Source organism: Hippoglossus stenolepis, chromosome 13, assembly GCF_022539355.2.
Source record: "Hippoglossus stenolepis isolate QCI-W04-F060 chromosome 13, HSTE1.2, whole genome shotgun sequence".
Classification (NCBI taxonomy): Eukaryota; Metazoa; Chordata; class Actinopteri; order Pleuronectiformes; family Pleuronectidae; genus Hippoglossus; species Hippoglossus stenolepis.
This window is the reverse complement of record NC_061495.1, coordinates 18,984,225-19,005,540: the sequence shown is the minus strand read 5'-3', so window position 1 is coordinate 19,005,540 and position 21,316 is coordinate 18,984,225. Positions and strand designations below refer to the sequence as shown.

Sequence of the window (21,316 nt, the reverse complement as noted above, 5' to 3'; positions counted from 1 at the left end):
GCAGTACTAAAATAATTTGATCATTTATTCAAGTAAAATATACCATCCGACACAATAAAAACATGCAAATACAATTCAAGTTCTGCTTAAGCAAAAGTATAGAAGTATTCCCCAAAAAATGTAGATATCAAAGGTGAAACTACTCATGCACAATAAGTTCATTCTGAGTGTTATATATTAATATTATTTCATGATTATTATACCACTGCTTTCAACACCCTGACTCTTCGACTCTTCTCAGCACTTTCATTTCAGCTGCTCCACCAACGCAGACTCAACATCATTCAGTGTTTATGTTTAAAATTAACCTTATACTTCTAATACTCTCCACAGTTTAAGACAATTTCACCTACAAATTTGTTAGTGACCTGCACACTTAAATTTCAAGTGTCATTTTTTTAACCTAAATTTATTATTGATGCATTAACATGTTAAAAAATTTCAGTCAAGATGGAGACTTTTGGCTCTGTTATTACAGGTTTTGGCAGTTTAATTTGTAACAAATTATAATCATATTTTATAAACCGATCTTAATTCTAAAAAATGTGAAATGATGCCAAAATAATTACGTAATGAGTGGATTGACAGAAAATGAATTTGTATGGGTAGTACTGTCATGTACAGAAACAATCTTTTAAAGTAATACTTCAAACATTTTCTACTGTCTGACTCTTAATCATGTTTTATTACCTCCACCAAGGAGGTTATATATTAGTTGCAATTTGACTGTAATCAGGATTATGCAAATGTTTCCGAGCCACTTTTAGTGAAACTTTGAGTAAGTGGGACATGGAACAAAGACGAACCTATTCAATTTAGTTCCGGATCCAGACATTTTTCTTTCAAGACTTTCTTTAACACTGCAAAATAGTTTTTTTTTTTATTACATTTTCAAAGATTTCCAAGGAAATATCTGGCACATTTCGGGGGACTGATATCTATGAGTTTGTGACATTTGGTGCAGCTTGATTAAATTTAAGGCCACTCTTCTGAGTGCTATTCTAGTTCTTTTATGTGATTGTACACTGAATATCTTTGGGGGTTGGGGTTGTTTGTCAGATAAATACATGTTAATCCAGCATCCAGTTAGTTTAGCATAGTTTAACTTGGCAAAGGACTGGAAACAAGAGGAAACAGGTTGCCCGGCTCTGTCTGAAGGTAAGAAACACACCTTTAAAGCTCAGTAGTTATGTTAATTGGATTTAACAAATAATAGAGAATGTGCTGAATAGAGAATGTGGTGGTAAATGGGTTTTTATATATAAAGTAATCGGTAGAATAATTGACAATGAGTTATCAACCCTACAAATATACGTATGGGAGAAAAGAGCACAAGATTTTTCTGAATATGAAGCAGTATAATCAAATTAAAGAGCACATAAAAATGACCTAATTTTGAGTAAAAGAGTGAATGTACTTTGTTACTCTGCATGGGTTAGACTGGAAAACACCTTTTGCTTTGAGGTGCATCCCAAAGAAGTGATGCTGCAGCTCATCTCAGAGACATGACATCATCGTTTGTGTGTGTGTGTGTGTGTACGTGCACGATTGTTGTTGCTAAGGGCGTGGGCATTGTGTCTGTCTGTCTGAGTGAGTGTGTGTGTGTGTGTGTGTGTGTGTGTGTTTTATTATCTTCCTCTGTCTTCATCAGCTCCATGGATCCTCCTGCTTCAGAACCGGATCCGTTCATCACCACCTCCTGCATGGAGACGACAAATCACGGATAAGGAAGCAGCCCTGTCTCCGTGCATCACTCCCTCTTGCAGCCCGGCACTTGAACGCACCACTCGGAGACAGACACATCCGATCAGATGCATTTAAATGAATAAGTCAGACTTTATTTAACTCAGCCTCCACCGGGCGTTAACCCTGCGCTCCCCCCGGCTTCATATGGCTTTTTACCCGCGGATCAGCTTCAGGTGAAAAGCTGTGATCATCATCTGCTCCAGTCAGACATGGCAGCGCGCACATCAGAGCCGCTGTGTCAGCCCTGTGTTTACCACGAAGCTTTCAAAGGTAAGACACTCGCATTATATTTTGTTTTATTTTGAAATGTCTGCTGTTCGATTCCCTCATGGAGGGTGTGCGCCCTGCAGACCCGCTGACCACTCCCCTTCAGCCCCCCCATCCACCAGCCCAACCTGGACCTGCAAGAGATATGACACATGCATTTTGTCTCATACAGGATGTGCTTTGTGTGTATTAATAGAAAGTGAGTGTGTGTCAGTCAGGTCCTGCAGAAGGTGCTGATGTGGATTTGCTTTGTGCTCAGTGGAGCTACAGGTGAGGAGACCTCTGATGCCCGTGCAGCTGGGTCCGGAGCAGGTGGGCCTGGAGATGCTGTGTCTCTGTGGGCAGCTGGACCTCCTCATCAGGGCACAGATGCAGCAGGTATAGAATAACCTGACCATGATTGCATCAGCGCCAACACTGCAGACATAGCTTACACCCACCTGATCCACTGTCTTCTCAGTTTGCACCAATTTCCATGCAACTGTGAAAGTAAGAATTTAAGTAAAAGCCCAATTTTCCATAAAAAAAAAAAAGATTTATCCAGTGCATCTCCATGAGCTGAACCAGGCCAATAAACTGATATCTAGGAAGTAACTAATACCAGAGACTGACTGATTTATTTATAAGAAATGGACGATTTGAACCTTTCCAGTTCCACAAACTTTTTAAAAAAGGATTCCCCCCCCAGGTGTGTGACATTTTGGGCACTTTTTCAGACAAAGAAATGTAATAGGGTGGTCACATGACATGCTTGGTGACGTCTTGTCTGAAGGAAGGGCTGTGCCCAAACCAATATTATCATAGTAGCTAGATTATCAATATAATTCTAAGATTTTTATTATCATCATTATTAGATTATTCGTTTTTTTCCCCCAGTATATTCTTAAACCTTCATGCTCTCAGCCCAACACTAAGTTTCTGGGAGTAGCAACTGGTGCGATGACTTTCTCGTCTTCTGGTTTTCAGACTTCTGTCCAGCACCTTGGGTTCATCAAGTTTGGACAGGCGTGCTTTTGTAATCTGTCCGATAGGAGCCTCTCACAGACAGATCGGTATCAGCCTTCATGCTCATTTTACAGAGTAAACAATGCAAAAAAGATCTGTATTAACAGTATGTTTATAATTTACATAAATCGTTTTATTTTCTCAATTTAATTTTTATTTATAGTTATTTAGGATACAGTTTAAGGGTAAAATGTGAAATACCAAGGCTCACTTGCATTTCTTTCTCATAAGGGTTTGATAATGACAATTTAGGAATCATTGACAATCTTTCCTTCAGTATACAGTATACTGTGTATCGGCCAAGTTACATTCATACAAACATATATATCATTTCAGGTCCAGCCTGTGTCATCGTCATTTCACATCATTCAGTACAGACGTCATTCTGTATCCTGTGGTTCACAGTTTGTGTGTCACAGTTCCAGGAGCAGTTGGGACAAGGCTGCAGTCCAGAGGAATCAGACACTTTCCAGGCTCAAGGTACGAAGAATCACAGAGTTTATTTAGACTCGGATGTAGCTCCTGTATTTTAATGTATGACAGTTTTTGTGCTTCATTCTTAAAGGATCAGATATTCTCGACCAGATGCTGCAGTGCCTTGAACATCTACCAAAGCCTATGCCACAGCTGGAGGTATCACATCTTTATAAACAGGTAGAATAAATCATTACCAACAAGGATTTGGGTAATACATTATTGTTCCCCTCTGTTACCTCAGGACTACCTGGACATGGTGGGCCTGTCAGCCATGTTTCCTCGTGTAGAGGTGTTCCTTATTCAAGGCAGCCCCGTGGAAATGTTGGAGAGGCCGCCGATGGACGGTGAGAGAGGAGATACATCCCTGTTCTGCAGCAACAGCAGGGAGACACGTTTCTCAGTCTGCTGTTGGTTTTTAGACTTAGAGAAGATGCTTGCTGTAATTCAGGTTCAAATTAATTTTCACAGACAAATATGCAAAATGCATTTGTAATGTAAATACAGGCATCCAACAACAGCTCTAGATATAGCACAGTAATATTTTACAATCTTTTCATTGTCCTTATCAATATGCATGGATGGAATATCATGGCGATTAACTCTGGACACAAACCTGCCACCCACACAAGCAAATAGTTCACATGCACTGTGTGTGCTGGAAGGCAATTTACAACCAAACAGCATATATAAGTTAGATTATTGTAATTTTACATCTTTCAGTCAAAATAGGCATCAGTAAATAATAAGTAAGATTGCAATACTTAAGTGTAAGGCATATACAAAACATAGAAAAATATGAATTGATACAGTCCTAATGCACAACATCATTTGATCTAATCTGCAGATTTACAAAACTTTTAAACATTTTCAAAATCACCTTTATTCGATTATTTTAAAAACAGAGAAGAGCCTAATAATAAATCTTAAATTCAACGGCCCCCCCATTGGCTCCAGGCCCCTTTGCCCAGGCTATAATCCGTCATTGCCTCTATCCAGGTTAGTTACATGATCAAAATGGTCAAATTCATGTCCGTTGATGCTTCTGTTGCAGATTACTTCTACCACATCGCCAAACTGAACCAGCTCTTGGTGCTGAGTCAGCAGCTGGAAGAAGATATCCGACACCTTGGAAGTCATAAATACATCGCCCACCAGCTCTCGGTCATATATGTGAGGAGAAAGATTCACTGTTTTCCCTCTTTTGTTCTTCTCTGATCCTTTATGTTTCCACTCCACCAAAAGTTGCTGTGTGATTCCCCAACCGTCTATTTTTTTGTTTTCGCAGCAAGTCATCAGCTCTTTCAGGGGAATTCAGGTCTTCTCTGAAATAAAGAAAGATATTGAGGCCAACTTCAAACAGATGAAACAGTCTCTGGTGAACGACGAAGGCTCCAGGCACGAGCCTCAGCTGGCTGCTCACTACATCAACTGGTGGGTCACAAAGCACACTTTCAGCTGCTGGAGAGGATGATGATGCTGATTAACGCAGGAGTCTGATTACAACAACGTATTGTTCTCTTTGTAGGATATTAGAAATAACTCAGAGCTTAACATCGGCGGTGCTGTCGCTGCCGGAGGACCTGACGGACGACCTCCACCAGGCCGTGACCTTCGTGTCCCAGCTCCTGTCCTGACTCTGTATCTACGAGCCCTGACGTTCCGACGCAGCGTCTCCAGGAGTCTCCTGCTTCTAAATGAACTGATGATGGTACGACTGTGAAGAGGTGCTACATGAGTGGATTGGAAAGCCTACTTCATTTACAAATCAACTAGGTTTTTATATTTCCCTCCTGAATGTGACTCGTGTATTAACACGTGGAGAGTCAGCTGTTTGGAAATGAATGTAAGCTTGAGGAATCCCTCCTTGCACTACTGTTAATAAAAACTACTGTTGTCATTTTTTAACCTAAAGTGAAATTAAAAAAATGAAATGCAATAGAAAGGTGTGTTTGTCTGTTATGGGACATGTTTGCTTCATCGGGTCGATGTGATCATAATGACACACATTTTTACATGTTATTTTCATTATGGCATGGTGGTGCAGTGGGTTCTGGGTTTGAACCTGACAGCCAGCTGGGACCTCTCTGTGTACCTGTGTTACTCCAGCTTCCTCCGACTGTGAGAGACTCTAAAATGCTCGTAGGCGCGGTTATAAGCATCAGAGGTTGTTTGTCTTTGTTTGTTGGGTCCTGTGATACACAGGCGTCATGTCCAGGGTGGACCCCGCCTCTCACCCAATGTCAGCTGGGATCGGCTCCGATAAGAGACAATGGATGGATCTATAAATAAATAATTTTGTCTATATGATGTATTCAGATTTCTTGTTTAATTCAACCATAATATTCAACCAAAATATTCCATTTGTGATCAGATATGAAAAAGATCAGCAGCATATAATCACATTTGAGAAGCTTTAACCAACTCCATGTTTCCTTTTTCAGTTAAAAAATATTTGCACATCAATTTTCTCAGCTGAAAGATGGAATCCAAATCAAATGATTATTAATTATTTGGTCTCTGTCACCTTGACTGATGTCTGGGAAAAGAAATTGTTTGGTTTGTTAAATAATGAAAAAAGTGAGAATCACAATTATGGAGAACCCAAAGTGAGCAAATCTTCAAAACATTTTTTCTTCTACTTTCGTTTCTTTTATTCTTGTACTCCTCGATATTTATTTTTGTTGTAAAGCACTTTTGTCAACTGGTGTTTTAAATGTGCTCTATAAATAAATATAAGTTATAAATTGACTTGTCATAAGTAAAGGTATATGCCCTTTATTTTATTTTATTTTATCTTACTCTTGTACTTCTCTTTTGTATTGTTTAGGACTCTGGTGTGTTTTAAATGTGCTCTATAAAAAAAATTGACTTGTAATAAGTAAAAATATATGGCCCCTTATCTTTTCATTTTATTGTATTTGATTTTATAGCAGTACATTTTATTGTACATCACTTTGTTCACCTCTGGTTTATTTACTCCACAAATAAAGTTGAGTAAGATGTCAAAGTAGTTTCACCTGAATGAAAACAGCAAGTTAATTAATATATTATATATATATATATATATTTATAATATACAGTCTATGATTAAAACACACATTCAGGGTCTGATATGTTTATATTCTACTGAGGAAACAACACGTTGTTTGTGTTATTGTTTCTCTTCCTCTTCTTCACGTACAGTTGTTTCCATGGGGATGTTTCCTAGGGATGTTTCCTACAGATGTTTCCTACAGATGTTTCCTAGAGATGTTTCCTACATTTGTCTCCTACAGATGTCTCCTACAGATGTTTCCTAGAGATGTTTCCTACAGATGTCTCCTACAGATGTCTCCTAGAGATGTTTCCTACAGATGTCTCCTACAGATGTGTCCTAATGATGTCTCCTACAGATGTTTCCTACAGATGTGTCCTATCGATGTCTCCTACCGATGTCTCCTACAGATGTTTCCCCTGCTGCGTGGTGCGCACAATGACAAAAACACTCAGGCGGGACTTACCTGTGAGTGACGTGTCAGAACACCAAATCACATACGTTCCCGCTGACGTACCGGCCAATCAGGAGCGGGTAGGCTGTCCGGCAGCTTGACTGTGAGAGCTGCGGGGCTGAGGAGGAGGATTTTCATGGAGGGAGTTGAATTGTTTCAGTCTGTCATCGTTCAGGTTTGAAAACAAAGCTCCGGTGAAAGTGGCAGAAGAATGAAAACATGTGAAAAAGGTAAGTTTGAGACCCAGCGAGCTGTGAGCTTATCCGCCAATCACATTCAAGCTGAGGGCGAGTTCAGGAAATGACAGCGGACATTTCTCTGTGCGTCAAATCACGTGTTAGCTAAACAAGTAGGAGTTCGATACATACACAGTGTTGTTTTGTCTGTAATCACGATGAGAACCTGCTTCTACTCTGCCGAAGTGTCCTCGAGCAACCAGCGGCGGGGGCGTGTAACCCATCATGTGAACCGCCTGTCACTCAGCAGAGGAGGGTTGTTAGTCCGCAACATTTAGTTTGGTTCCAATTCAACAAATAACACAGTCTTATTATTATCTTAGAATATCATTTTATTTTTATACTACAGTTCTTATTATGAGAAGCAGCCAGAACTACGTCATGATTGATTGATGCAATGATTAATCGATTAGGTTATTATGTTTGAGTAAAAATATCAAATATTTGTCATTTCTAGCTTCTCAAATGTCAAGATCTTTGTTAGTAAACTGAATGAGAGTCTGGCTGATATGGATTTTTAATACTGATATTAAGTCAAAACATTTCCAATACCAATATATCGGCTTTGTATTAAAAACAAAAGCTATGCGGTAATGATTCTTAATATGTTATAATAAAAACATTATGACAAATACATGTAATTGAATCTTGATTTTTTACAGTTTAACCATAAACTTTATTATGAATAACTCTAAATAAAAATAATATGTAAATACAGCCAAACATGTAGAACTTGAATTAAGATAATAAACTATGTATTTATATAAAGTGTATAAATGCAGATCTTTTCTGTATTTTTATTCCAGGGTCAATTGTTGACTGATTATTAGTGTAAATGCACAATAGCACTAAGAAGAGTTCATGTGCCGAGGATGTGATTCAACATGTGATGATATTGTCGTGTTCCTTTCCTCTTTTGGTACAAATCCCATTGACACTGGTATTGATTCTCTGATTAAGGTGCAATATTAATAGTATCAATACTTTGGGGATCAAGCAACCTAACATTACTGGAGATCAGGTTATCAGTCAGATATTCATAATTATGTCAACCTTGGCTTGATACTGATCAAGTATCCATTATTGTGATCGTACAATCTGTTTCTTTTAACCATAAGTCTCAGACACTGATCATGTTGTGTTTCCAGATGAACCACACACACACACACACCTGAGTCCTGTGTAAAGATCTGAGGAGTGAGATGATCCCTGAGTCCACAGCTGCAGCTGCGTCTAGGTCCTCAGAGCAGACGTGAGCATCTACTTTACCTTGTTTACTGACAGTGTGTTCCCTTGAATAATTTAGTTTATAATTAACGTCATCTAATTTCATGTTTTTTGCGATTCCCAGTAAGAAATCGCATGATGAGGCTAACTCCTCTGGTGCTGTCAATCATTCCGAGGACGAGTCGGGAAACGAGAATCAACAAAAGAACGTGGTACATGTTTTTGTACTGACGACAGATTATTCAGCTCGCTAGCTGTTGTAAGAAGAGCAGCAGTTGAAGAGCAGTAATATTGACAGAGGAGGGAGGTGCACATTGAGTAAAACACACACACAATGCACAATCCCATGATGCAATTAATACGATCTGCATCGTTGTAGATCAAATTTAGAGTTGAAACCTGCCGCACCCTTTGATTTGCATTTTTAAAAAGTCGTCATTTCTTTAAAGCCAAAAAGGAAAATATTTATTTTAGCTTCTCCCATGTGAGATTTTTCTGCATTTCTTTCTCACTTGTTGCATTTTCAGAGAAGAAGGAAAAGAGCTCACAAGGGCTCAGAGAATGTCAAACGCAAAAGTGCCAGAGCCGGCTGCAGCAGCGTCGGCAGAGCGAGAGGCCGCCGCGGTAAACGGAGACATGTGGAGAACGTCACCCTGTTCGAGGTTATCACTATGGGCAGGAGTGCCATGCGGGTAGGATAACTTTCCTCTGTAGCCAACAAGGAAGCATACACAGCTACAGTAGATACCTCTGAATATAGACAGCATAAACAGCATTACACACTGAAACTTCTCATTCAGTTGCGTGCAAACAACATTTACAGTTATAAAAACAGAAAGTGTCTATACTTGAAAACACCTGAAAAAACCAGCGAGGATAAACTGATAATTATCTATAATGTTTTCAAGACATTAAAGGGGACATATCATGAAAATTCCACTTTGTTAGTGCTTCTACAGGTTAATGTGGGTATCTGGCATGTCTACCAACCCCAAAACTCTGGGAAAAAAACACTTGCGCGTTTTGTTATGGTTCCTCTAAGTCAGAAACGTCATGCTTGAGTGGCTGGAATGAGCTTCCTGTGTATTGTGTCGTCACAATACACTGGAAGTCTCCCAACATGGCCTTGGCTCACCCCCCCACCCCCCCACACTCGTTACGCCGGGTTTACACCGGACGCAGCGAGGCTGCGAGGCAGCGCAGCGCCGTTTCCCGGCCGCGCAGCCGCCTGGCTGTTCACACGGACGAGCATTTCTCCGCGCTGGTCAGCCCGCGATTCTGCTTTCTCCGCTTGTTGTTGTACCCGTTGAATGTCGGGGTTCGGGGGTAAATGATGGTCTTCATAGCCCCCCCCACCCCTCTCTTTCTCTCTCTGTCTGTCTGCTTGTGTGCTTGTAGTGGATGGGCAGAGGGGGACATTTAATTATGTGATTGGGAAAATTAAAACTCCAGGACAACAGAAGGGGAATACAAAGTATGGGATGCATAGTTGATCATTTATATCATATAAAATATGTAATTTATATCCTTTAAAATCATGGGGGGAGGGGGGAGCTGGCTCATTAGCATTTAAAGGAACAGGCACTCAAAACAGGTCACTCTGTGGAGGGCTGTTTTAGACAGGGTAAAAAGGGTGCTGTTTTAAATGATCCTTGTGGTATTTTGACCAAAGTATGTTACAGACATTTCATTAAGACCCCAAGGAACCATATCAACTTGTGGTAAAATGGGCATGCTATGTCTCCTTTAACATAAACGCACTGTTGTGTGAAACAGGCGGTGATAGACGACTGGATTAAGGCTTATGTGACGGACAGAGACTCGTCTCTCCTCGATCTCATCAGCTTCTTCATCCAGTGCTGTGGATGCAAAGGTGAACACACACACAAACACACACACACACACAGGCAGAACACACAGATTCATGTCTTTGTTTCCCTTCTGTCTTCATCAGGTGTGGTCACAGCAGAGATGTGTCAGAGCAGAGAGGACAGTGATGTGATGAGTAAGATGGTGGAGGAGCTGGACGAGGTGCGACGTCTTGAATCTGCCTTAACGACGTCTTGAATCCCTCAGTTACGACACTCTGAACTGAAACTGTGTGACTGTGTGCGTCTCAGGTGGCGAGTCTGCAGTATAAAAAGTTTCTGGCCTTTCCGTGGATCCTCACAGTGACGTGGCCCATGGACACAGTCAGTGCAACACAACTCCTTTCTGCACTTTTTCTCTTCCCCATCCTTCACATTAGGAAGTTAAAGAAAACAATTGAGATTATTGAGTGATTCACTTCTCGAACTTACAAAGTGGTTTCCTCCCTATTTCCCCCCTCCTCTCTGCTGTAGGACAGTGTGGAGTATCCCCTCACACAGTCAGGTCCGTACGGTCGCTGGTTCCACTCCGAGTTCTGTGACTTCGTGTCGGTGCTGGTGGCTCAGTGTCAGCACAGCGTCATCTTCGACAGTTACCTGATGAACACGCTGATCTCGCTGCTCACGGAGCTGTCGAACTCTTACATACGGGCCTTCAGACACACCTGTACGCTCGCAGGTGAGGATCAGTGAAGATCAGACACACACACACACACACACACACACACACACACACACACACACACACACACACACACACACACACACACACACACACACACACACACACACACACACACACACACACACACACACACACAGGTATTGAGTAAACCAATCTGTTCTCTTGTTTTCTCTAATAAGCGGTGAAGCTGTTGAGTGCTCTGGTGGGCGTGGCTCTGAGCCTGAGTGTCGGGATTGAAAACAGTCAGAAACTGTACAAGGTGCCGAAGACAAAGACCACGCGACAGAAACTCACTCCGCAGCTGGAGAGAATACAGAAGAAGATCGCAGAGGTGAGACATGTCACCCTGGGCCTGGCTGGGAAGAGGAGAATGTAGAAGATTTTAAACTTAGCTCTGTGTCACGTCACATCTTTCCTTCCTCTTGCTCCTCCAGCTGCAGGGGAAGAGGGTGGAGATAGAGAGCATGATGGACATCGTCTTTAAAGGGGTTTTTCTCAAGAGATATCGGTAAATTAACTTCACTGAGTATGCTGGTCGTAGCTGAGCGTTTAATGTGCATCATCATCACTATTGAGTCAGCGTGTGTGTCTGTTTGTGTGTTTCCGTGCAGCGATGTGCTTCCAGAAATTCGCTCTATCTGTGTGGAGGAGTTGGGTTTGTGGATGAAGCTCTACAGTTCTGAATTCCTGAACGACACCTACCTCAAATACATGGGCTGGATGATGTACGACAAAGTAAATAACAGCAAAGTCACAATATTTTTTAATCTTGTCCAATATAATGATTAGAAATGTTAGAAAACAAGCTATTCGCTGTGTTTATAAACCGAATGTGCTGATGTGCATATCATCTTTCTGTCTTTTAGACACCAGATGTGCGTCTCAAGTGTGTGTTAGGTTTGCAGGGTTTGTTTGGGGATCCTCTGCTTCTCCCCAAACTTGACCTGTTCACCAGCCGCTTCAAGGTAACCCAACCTGCTTAAAGCTGCATCAATGAACCATAGCCACTAGGGGGGAGTAAAACATTTACAAAAAGTATTAAAACATCTGCCTCTTTTCATTTAATTTATGTCATTCTACAAGTTTCTTAACTTTTTTAGTTACCAAAATAGGCCACAAAGTCTAAAGAGCTCCAGAGATGGGGGATACATCTGTGTTTTTGACACTACAAAGCAACACAAGTTACATGTTCATGTTTGTATACAGTCCATGGACTCTATCAGAAACTTTGATGAATGAGGGTTAAACATAGATATGTGTGGCGTTTACTGTTTGTGCTTTAGGAGCGGATGATCTCCATGACGCTGGATAAGGACAATGAAGTATCAGTACAGACCATGAAGCTGCTGCTTCTCATCTCCAGGTCAGTCACCAACATGTTTGTTGTTCTTGTCCTTTATTTTCCATCCATCCTACATGTTTTCCCACTTGCAATAATTTTGCAGAACATGTGATGATGTGCTGAGTCCAGACGACTACAAGCAGCTGCTCCAGTTCGTTTACTCCTCACAGCGACCTCTAGCAGCCGCCGCAGGGGAGCTGCTCTACTTGAAGTGAGTTGAACCTGAGAAGAAAATAAAACAAAACAAAACAAACAAAAAACAGATAATTCATGTTTACCTGGATATTGTTGGTTCCTCTCAGGCTTCTCAGCTCTGGAGCTCATACATCTGATTCCCAGGATGAAATAAATGAGGAGGAGGCACATAAACTCCAAACTTCTGCCAGACTGAAGTCTCTGCTGCAGTTTCACCAGGAGTCTGAGGTGAAATCTGTCGGCTCATTAAGGGTTTCAGTTTATTTTCACATCATGATGTTGTGTGTTTTTTTATGCACCATGTTCCCAGACATGAACTAACGTGTGTGTGTGTGTGTGTGTGTGTGTGTGTGTGTGTGTGTGTGTGTGTGTGTGTGTGTGTGTGTGTGTGTGTGTGTGTGTGTGTGTGTGTGTGTGTGTGTGTGTGTGTGTGTGTGTGTGTGTGTGTGTGTGTGTGTGCAGCTGCACAAACACGTAGTGTACCTGGTGGACAGCCTGTGGGACTGTGGCGGAGCTCTGCTGAAGGACTGGGCTGCACTCACGTCCATACTGCTGCAGGAACCGTCCTCACACGGTCCAGGTGAGAAAATGTGTGTGTGTCAATATGTGTGTGGTTCTGTGTCAGTGGTGGAACAGGCAATGATACTTTTTTAAAATTTATTATGGATAACGATTGGTCATCTGAGAAGATTTCTTTAAACCCATTGATGACCAGTGTCATCACCTAACCCACTACAGTATATAGTGATTAGTGAGAGCAGCCATACATCTAAATACCGTCTCATCATCTAAATACCTTATTCTTGTCTACAGGATGTTTTGTAGAATAATGATGCTCTACAGAATGAAATGTATTTTGTCCTTGTTTTCTCTCCATGTGATTTTAAGAGCACTTTTATTATTGTTTGAAATTCAACATCTTTTATTTTAATTTTTAATTGGTTATTATTGCTTATTATTAATATGTTGTTTGTATTTTATCGCAGCCAACTTTACCATATATTGACTGTGTGTGTATGCAGGTCTTACACTGGCAGAACAAGCACTGCTCGTAGAGATCCTGGTGGCGTCGGTGCGTCAGGCCTCAGAGGGACCAGCCCTGGCCGGCAGAAGTGGAGCGAAGAAGGTCAGTGAGGGAAAATATAAAAAATTTGAAACAAATCAGGAATTAAATTTTACTTGTGAAATTTGCTTTGGACTGAGGCATCTATAAAATCAACAAGTATACTGTGGTATATTAAAATTCCAGGCATTGAATGCCAGAGAAAAGAAGATTCAGATCGATGACTGCACTAAACTCACCGAACATCTCCTCACTGTTCTCCCAAAGCTACTGAATAAGGTTTTTATTCCTCACATAGTTGTGACATTTTATTTAGTGGAGAAGATTCTTCTCTCTGTACGTTACACTATCATGTCTGTTGTGTGATGTCGTTTGTGACCAGTTTTCAAGTAGCTCAGACGTCGTGGCCTCCCTGTTGAGGATTCCTCAGTTCTTCATCCCTGAGTGTCCTGAGGCTGAAAACACACAGGTCTGCATTTCAGGACATTCAACTTACACAAACATGAACAATGTCTCAGAACGTCACAGTCTGCAGATTCTAAAACCAACTGTTTCTGTTCTCGTCTTCCACCTCAGGCGGTTTCCAGCCTGATGGCAGAGCTGGGAGCTGTGTTGGACTTCCACTCGGGCCCCGTGGTTGTGGAGGCAGCGGCTCGCACGTACCTGAGTCTGTGTGGAGAGGAGACGTCCTGTGGCTCTGTGGCGCGGGACGCCAGAGACTCTTTGGTCCAGACCTGGGTGGACAAACTGACAGTTCTGCTGGAGGACTCATTGCAGGTGGTAGGCCTCAAATCCTTCAAACAGGATTTAAAATGGAAAATCCATCTTTTGTGTAATTTCGTACATCTAAGATCACAGATGTTGACGGTTGATGTTTGGCAGCCAACACACCAACAGTCAACTCCCTTTTACTGGCAAAGAACAATGAGCCTGGGTTAAGAAAACAACTCATTACTTCCTGTTTATCTGTTTCAGGGCGACTGTTTCTCTGCTGATGAGGAGAAAACCGGAGACATTTTATCCACACTGAGGAAACTCAGAGCTTTCCACAAGTAAGATCTGAATGAAGTGTGAGCCTCTGATGTCCTGGTCCTGATCCTGGTCTGAGAGTGATGAGCATATGTTTGTGCTGTATCTGCTTCTCTCTGTGTCGCTGTAGCTGCCACGACCTCTCTCGGTGGAGTCTGTTCCAGCTGCTCTCTCCTCTCCTGTCAGCGGGAGGAGCTCCACCCGAGGTACCGTCACTGCCCTCTGAACCGTGAATTGAACCTCCCTGGATTTATCTATTTATCCTTTCGTTTATATTTTCTTTATTGTCTTTTCCCTGGTGTCTGAAGGTGCTGCTGGAGGTTCTGCAGTGTCTGTGTTTCTTCATGATCTGGTCCCTCAACGTGAGCAGTGGAACTCTGACATCCAGAGTGAGTTACATCGGATTTGATATGTGTAGTTAGTGTAAACGTGAAAGGTAAAGATATGAAATGCTGATGTTTTTTTTACATAAATGGAAAACCATTAAATAGAATATATCTATTGCTTAAAAACCTTATTGGGTTTAAGGTTTCTTTGTAAGAATACGGAAGAGTTTTAGGTTCAGTCACAAGATTGCACAGTTTCAGCTTCTCTTTTAGTTTCCTTTTTGAAAACAACACAATGCATGTGTGTGTGTGTGTGTATATTTAAGGAGAAGGCTGTGGCCCAGAGGCTCCAGCTGCGCCTGTTCTGTGAGCGGAGTCATCGCTGTCTCTCTCACTCCGACCACAGCGTCCGACATCAGGTGGGCAGCAGCCGTCAGGTGTCGGTTTTGGCACCGTTTCCTCTTTTATTTGAGCCTTTTCCAATCGTTCTGTCATTTCTCTGTTTTCAGGCTTTCCTGGGTGTGTGTGACGTCCTGGTGGCTCATTCCTACCAGACCCATGTGTGGGATCCCACCTCCTTCGGTCCGCTGCTCCACACGCCCAGTCCCAAACTGCAGAGGGCGCTGTCGACCTTTGTATGCATGCACGTCTTTGTTGGCCCAGACTGTGACAGTCAGAGCAGAGGTGAGACGGTTTCCTTCACCTTCACTGTGCGGGAGTTTGACAGGAGAGGGATGTTTTCACATTCATCTCTGTGCTCACAATAAATCAGCACATGAAAATGATTTTGTGACAAATACTTTGGTTCATTCAGTAGTTTATACAAATGTGATAGATCCTGGATTTATTTTAAATCAATGCCTGAGAAGGAGTAGATGCAGCAGTAACACAGGTTCTGTATTTTCCACCTTAAAATGTTTTGTTTTAAACTTTAAATTAAGATATTAACAAGATAAAAATGTGGTTATAATTATAAAGGAAATTGCAAAAATGTAAGTTTCTACAGTTTTTAAGGACTTTAAAATACATTTGTTTATTTTAGTTGTAGATAAATTAAAAATAGTGCATAGACTCATACAAATGTCCATTATACTAAATTCTTAATTTTGCTATTTTATGACTTTGAACTACCATTCATTATAGATAGGTTTGATAATCAGTAAACAATAATTACATTGACATTAATGCTGCATGTAGGTTGAAATTCTTAATGTTGGTCTTTGAAACTGATGAGATCAGACCTGTAAAACAAGATGTAGCACATTTGTGGAAGCTTATGAACTAGTCTTCACACATTTTTATGAAATTTAGAAAATTATAAGTAAAGTTTCAAGAAAACTAGGTGGAAAATATAGAATATAGAATGATTCTATAACTACAACTTGATTGTAATGTAACTTAAACAAAGTAATTGAATTGAATTTCTTGCCAGATAGGGCACTTATCATCACTTTCTCTAATTTTCCAGAGAATAATTCATGGGTCCTGATGAAAAGAATCAGTTGGACTGTGATCTATGTGGAATTGAGCGCAGATCCAAATAAAAAGACAGATCGAGTGAATTTAATTGTGGTTTGACGAGGGGACTGTCGGGCCTTGGCTCGACTGTGTGCCTTCTAGTTTTACATGTTATGCATTTGAAACATTAAAGTTCCAGGACTTCTACAAAACTGAGAATAGGTTTTATTTTCTCTGTAAACTTTTCAGATAAAAGTTTCTGCTTCATATTTGTGCGTTGGACAAACTTGCGTTCAGGCAGCGTCTGAGGACACCCAGGAGAAAACGAGGTGGTGTACATGCCCAGTAGATGGCACTCTCACTCTGCCCGAGCGTCCTCCTGCTGCTCAGAGGACGCCTCGGTTCAGAGCGCGGTAACAACATGCAGATATTAAATGCACGGCCACGCGTTTGGCTTAATAACTCACTGCAGAGCTGCCTGCCGACTGCAAATGGGGCCTGATTTGCAACCTGACCTGACAATTGACCCTCAATTACAAAGGAAAACCTGTTAATACCTTCAGACTGAAACAGGGCCCACTAATTTGTATGAAAGGATGTTCGACTTTGTTATGCAAAGTGATGCAGCTTGTAAATTGATGAGGACAGTATGCTCCTGTGTGATCTAAAATGAGGAAAACAAGATTGACATGTTGGAAATACATACGGGGTGTTCTCTTTGTGAAGTCCTGCAGGTAAACCCAGGAATTCATTCAACGGCTCGACTGTGTAACGAAAACATTTCTTTATTAACTTTCATGAGGGTTTCTACTTCCAGAAACATATTGCATCCAAATACGGGAGAGTCCGCAGAAGTCAATAAATGTCCTGATGGGAATTTCTTAAATGTTCAACCAAATACAATACAGGATTATTGGTTTTTGAACATGTAATAAAAAGTCGTGGTTTTATTGGATTTGCCTGGTAACAGTTTTGTTGTATAGACAGTGTTTTCGATTAGTTGCTGGATCAGAGATCACTCGAAGGGCAAGGGCACTGAGTTAAATCATAAAATCAGGGCAATCTTTTTCCGTGAGAAAATTCCATTAACTCTGGCTCACCTCCGCGTCTGTTTTATTAGCCCTGCGAAAGATTGAAGCCACATGGTGTCACAACCATAACTCTACTCTTATGTTATCTTTGATTTCCACCTGCTAAAGCCATTGTCCCGAAACAAACTGAAACACTCTTTCCCTCTTGTGCTTTGTTCTTTTCCTTTCTGTTATATGATTTCTCATGATTAATCACTCCTCTTACTTCACCCCCTCCTCCTCTCCTCCCTCCCCCCCCCGCTCTCCACCACTTCACATCCGACCGCACACTTCCCCTCCCGTCTGGCTCCGTCAGTCAGCGAAGGCTCCGAGGTGGAGAGGCTGGAGGACCTTCACAGACGGAGAAATCTGCTGGCGGCCTTCTGCAAACTGATAGTGCACGGGGTGCTGGAGATGAGCACCGCAGCTGAGGTCTTCATGTATTACACGAAGGTAAAGGGCAACTCCTTATAGGGATAGTTCAACAGTTTGGGGAAAGGCCCTAAACAAGGGGAAACAGTCGGTATGACTCGGTCCAAAGGTGAAAAGATCTGACCCTCAGCACCTCTGAAGTTTGTCTCCTGGACCCAAACAGCCAATAAACTGAACACATGCTCAAGTGTCCTTAAATCGTTCCATTGTGCAACCGTGCATCTATGTTGGGTTTAAACACACCACAAGGTTAGCTAGGATGTGTTTGAACAGGGTTATGTGCCAGAGTGTTTCTTGTTCTGGGGAAACTCCAGAATGTCTCTGCACTTGACCAAGAAATAGTCGGACATGTAGTCCAACTTCCTGTAAAACTATAAATATTTGCTTTAACAATTTGTGTTGTTTATGGATTACACAAATGTGATACAAAGTGTTAGTCAGTGAGGTTAGGTGATCACACAGTGTCCACTCTAAAGTAAGATAACTAGTTTTTTCTTTAATGCTTACATGTCCAATAACTTTCTCAAATAGTTTTTTCTCTCTCTTTCTTCCCTCAGTATTATAACGACTTTGGAGACATCATCAAGGAGACCATGTACAGGGCCAGACAGACGGATAAGATAGAGAGTTCTCGCACACTAGTCCTCTGCTTGCAACAGGTAAGGTCACTTCATATGCATCCAAAAATTATTATCGTTAACCCATCACAAGCAGAAAGATGCTGATTCTAGGTTTTTTTTCTGCGCTCCTCAGCTGTTTGTGCGACTTAAAAAGGAGCAGGAGAGCGGTGGCAGGGCTCAAGCAGGAGTCCAGACCTTCACCAGCATCAAGGAGCTGGCCAGGCGCTTCGCCCTCACCTTCGGGGACCCCGTCAAGTTTCGGGAGTGCGTCGTCATGATGCACAGGTGAGCGCAAGTTCTCACGATCTGGAGTCAGTATTTGCAGGTTTTTGTGCCTCAACGTCTTTGTCTTTGTGTTGATTAATTCAGGACGGGGATCGAGTTTGTGTTCCAAGAGTTTAACCAGACCCCGGAGACACCGACGCCACCGCTCCTCTCGTACCTGACCATCCTCAGCGAGTTCTCCAGCAAACTGCTCAAACCAGACAAGAAGACGGTGTAAGTGCTGCACTTCCAAACAGTGCATTTGAAATCTCATAAACGTGGCGTTTTCTGATGCTTTTGTCTGTGCAGGTTCATGTACCTGCAGAAACACACAGCGGAGCTTTTCATAAACCTCAGAGACGAGTGCTGGCAGCCGCTCGTCTACTATCGTGCTTCCCTACTGACTGCAGCTGAAGGGGAGGATGCTGTGTCCTATGTCAGCTCTGACAGGAAGCCCTGCCCGCCCAATCGCTCTCCCTTCTCCAAACAGAAACTAGAAGGTACCGCACAGAACAGAGTTACATCATATTGTTTACGAGCTACGTCACGTGTGCATCTTTTTGCTTTTCAGGAAGTAAGTCTCCCTGCCTGTTCAGCCCTGTCGATTCCAAAGTTAGCAAAGGTCACAGATCTAAATTCAGTCCAAGGTGAGGCCGACGATGATTTCTCACATTCTGATTTATATTTGAACAAAAATAAAATCCTCCTCATCTCACTCGTATTAACGATGGTAAACTCCTCAGTCATCAGGAGAAAACAACAGACGTGGATCTCTTTTCTCTTCCACTGGAACCTGCTGCACGAGGTCTGAACCCAGAGGGGTTCGTCCTCAGCTCCAGCAACGAGGCGGAGGACGACACTGTGGAGATCGAACTTTGAATTCGAGGAGGTTGAGGAACATCGGTGTTGAGGAACATCTGCGAGTTTCTTTTGTTTATTTTTTTTTCTTCTGTCTTCAGACGTCCAGACCGGCCAGCATCCAAAGTTCCTAAACGTCTCGTACATCATGTTTTTTAAGAGGAGACCAGCTTTAAGGATTAATGTGGTGATACTCTGTCTTCAAAGCCCCAAAACAGACCAATGAATTGGTAAATGGACTCTATTTATAAGGAGCTTTTCTAGTCTTATGGACCACTCAAAAAGCTTTACAGTAAAAATCCCATTTGCACATTCACGCAGCGCTTCAGGGGCAATTAGGGGCTCATTATTTGTCCAACTTCAGAATGCCGACTGGAGAAGCTGGGGATTGAACCACTGCTCTCTGGTTAGTGGACAACCCTCTGTCTCCTGAGTCACAGCCAATTCAAATGACTGTTGTCTGTGTAGCCAAAAAAATGTCTTTAGAGCTTTTATATCTTCGCCATTGTGTTGTTATGTCACCTAGAAAGTATTGAAAACACATCAATAGTCTCACATGTTCCCTAACTACCACAAACATGGGAAATCCCACTGTCGTCCTGTGATAAATACTCTGTAGAACTCCAAAGGTGCAATAACCCGACCCTGAAAGTAGGCCCTGGATAATTGAATCATGTTCAAGTAACATTTGTTAAGCATTTAGGTGCTCAGCTGTTATAGAGAACAAGTTGCCCTATTAAAAATCATGTATTATAAGAGAAGATTAACCTTTATTGATCCTCCGTATAGGAAATTCCCAAATGACACAGCAGCAACAAGGAAGTAGCAGCACAAGGGGAGAATATAGTGAAATACTACATATACATATATATTCAAAAATCCAGTGGGTGTAAATGTGTTTGGGTCTGTTAGGAGGGAAGTGGGAACGTTTTGAGAGGCGCTAAAACATTGTTGGTTTTAGTCTTTTTATATTTATGGTATTTATTGAAAAGCTTTACTCTTAATAATAAATAAGGCCAAGTACAAGTTGAATTTAACATTTTGCAGTTTGACTTGAGAAGCAGCTTTTATCTGTGTACAGATTTTCCTTTATCGCTTCACATGTCGATTATATGTGAAAGTTACTGGTGCCACCAAGTGATTTATTTGTTCATTTGGATCAAACTCAGGTCCATGATTTGTCTTTGTTTATTATCTGGGGTTGGTTAAGAATTATGCCTCTACTACCTGTCACTTTATTATTGCTCCTTATAGGAAACGCTGGGTTGAAGTTACCTTAAAACTACCTATGTATTGTAAAGTAAAATAAATGAAAGAAGACATTTTACAAAGTGAGAAATGTTTGAAAGCTTTTCATTTCCCTTTTCTTCCATCTTTACACTTGTCTCCAGCAGCAGCAGATACTGTTTGGGGACAGAATCTTCTGGAGATGTAACAGTGAACATACAACAACCAGTTTTTACTACATTAATCAAATAAAACTTCAGACTCTGTTTTCTCAACTCTTCCATTAACCAAGGCTTTATTATTAATTTAAAGAAAAACAAAACATTTTAAAAGTGGTTTCCTTTTGTCCTGTCAAAGTACAAACTCAGTACTTTAAAACATAGAAAAAAGAATCTGTCTAAAACATTCGTCCAAATCATTTACAACACAGCAA

General features: G+C 41.5%; 2 protein-coding genes across 7 annotated transcripts; both read left to right on the top strand.

Moving 5' to 3' along the window:
* The first annotated feature begins 134 nt into the window (after positions 1–134).
* Positions 135–6,154, top strand: si:ch211-218d20.15. The gene is made up of 8 exons (XM_035174721.2): positions 135–2,016; positions 2,273–2,391; positions 3,438–3,498; positions 3,584–3,651; positions 3,737–3,839; positions 4,547–4,665; positions 4,781–4,926; positions 5,021–6,154. The coding sequence occupies exons 1-8, from the start codon at positions 1,956–1,958 to the stop codon at positions 5,127–5,129; spliced, it is 786 nt and encodes a 261-aa protein (XP_035030612.1). The 5' UTR covers positions 135–1,955; the 3' UTR covers positions 5,130–6,154.
* A 919-nt stretch (positions 6,155–7,073) lies between these two features.
* Positions 7,074–20,991, top strand: si:ch211-269e2.1 (cohesin subunit SA-2). Of its 6 annotated transcripts, none has more exons than XM_035174713.2 (32): positions 7,074–7,213; positions 8,368–8,471; positions 8,571–8,658; positions 8,974–9,138; positions 10,223–10,319; positions 10,401–10,477; positions 10,567–10,638; positions 10,789–10,993; positions 11,179–11,330; positions 11,434–11,507; positions 11,611–11,734; positions 11,866–11,964; positions 12,283–12,362; positions 12,445–12,552; positions 12,644–12,764; positions 12,999–13,116; positions 13,559–13,662; positions 13,786–13,878; positions 13,982–14,068; positions 14,176–14,376; positions 14,575–14,651; positions 14,759–14,834; positions 14,937–15,017; positions 15,281–15,373; positions 15,464–15,638; positions 17,799–17,935; positions 18,472–18,573; positions 18,668–18,819; positions 18,904–19,032; positions 19,108–19,298; positions 19,370–19,445; positions 19,542–20,991. In XM_035174713.2, exons 2-32 carry the CDS (start codon positions 8,422–8,424, stop codon positions 19,675–19,677), a joined length of 3,540 nt encoding a protein of 1,179 aa, XP_035030604.2. In that variant the 5' UTR covers positions 7,074–7,213; positions 8,368–8,421; the 3' UTR covers positions 19,678–20,991. The 6 variants fall into 6 exon arrangements, with proteins under 6 accessions (XP_035030604.2, XP_035030602.2, XP_035030603.2 ...); XM_035174711.2 differs by having other exon boundaries at positions 14,176–14,379; XM_035174712.2 differs by having other exon boundaries at positions 19,108–19,445.
* The last annotated feature ends 325 nt before the right edge of the window (positions 20,992–21,316 follow it).

Bases quoted from the DNA above. Each gene is read 5' to 3' on its own strand.
- si:ch211-218d20.15 (XM_035174721.2), top strand. From the start codon at position 1,956: ATGGCAGCGCGCACATCAGAGCCGCTGTGTCAGCCCTGTGTTTACCAC. The intron at 3,652-3,736 runs GTATCACATCTT...CTGTTACCTCAG, and splicing joins AGCCTATGCCACAGCTGGAG to GACTACCTGGACATGGTGGG. The intron at 4,666-4,780 runs GTGAGGAGAAAG...TTGTTTTCGCAG, and splicing joins ACCAGCTCTCGGTCATATAT to CAAGTCATCAGCTCTTTCAG.
- si:ch211-269e2.1 (XM_035174710.2), top strand. From the start codon at position 8,422: ATGATCCCTGAGTCCACAGCTGCAGCTGCGTCTAGGTCCTCAGAGCAG. The intron at 13,117-13,558 runs GTGAGAAAATGT...GTGTGTATGCAG, and splicing joins ACCGTCCTCACACGGTCCAG to GTCTTACACTGGCAGAACAA. The intron at 18,820-18,903 runs GTGAGCGCAAGT...TGATTAATTCAG, and splicing joins TGCGTCGTCATGATGCACAG to GACGGGGATCGAGTTTGTGT.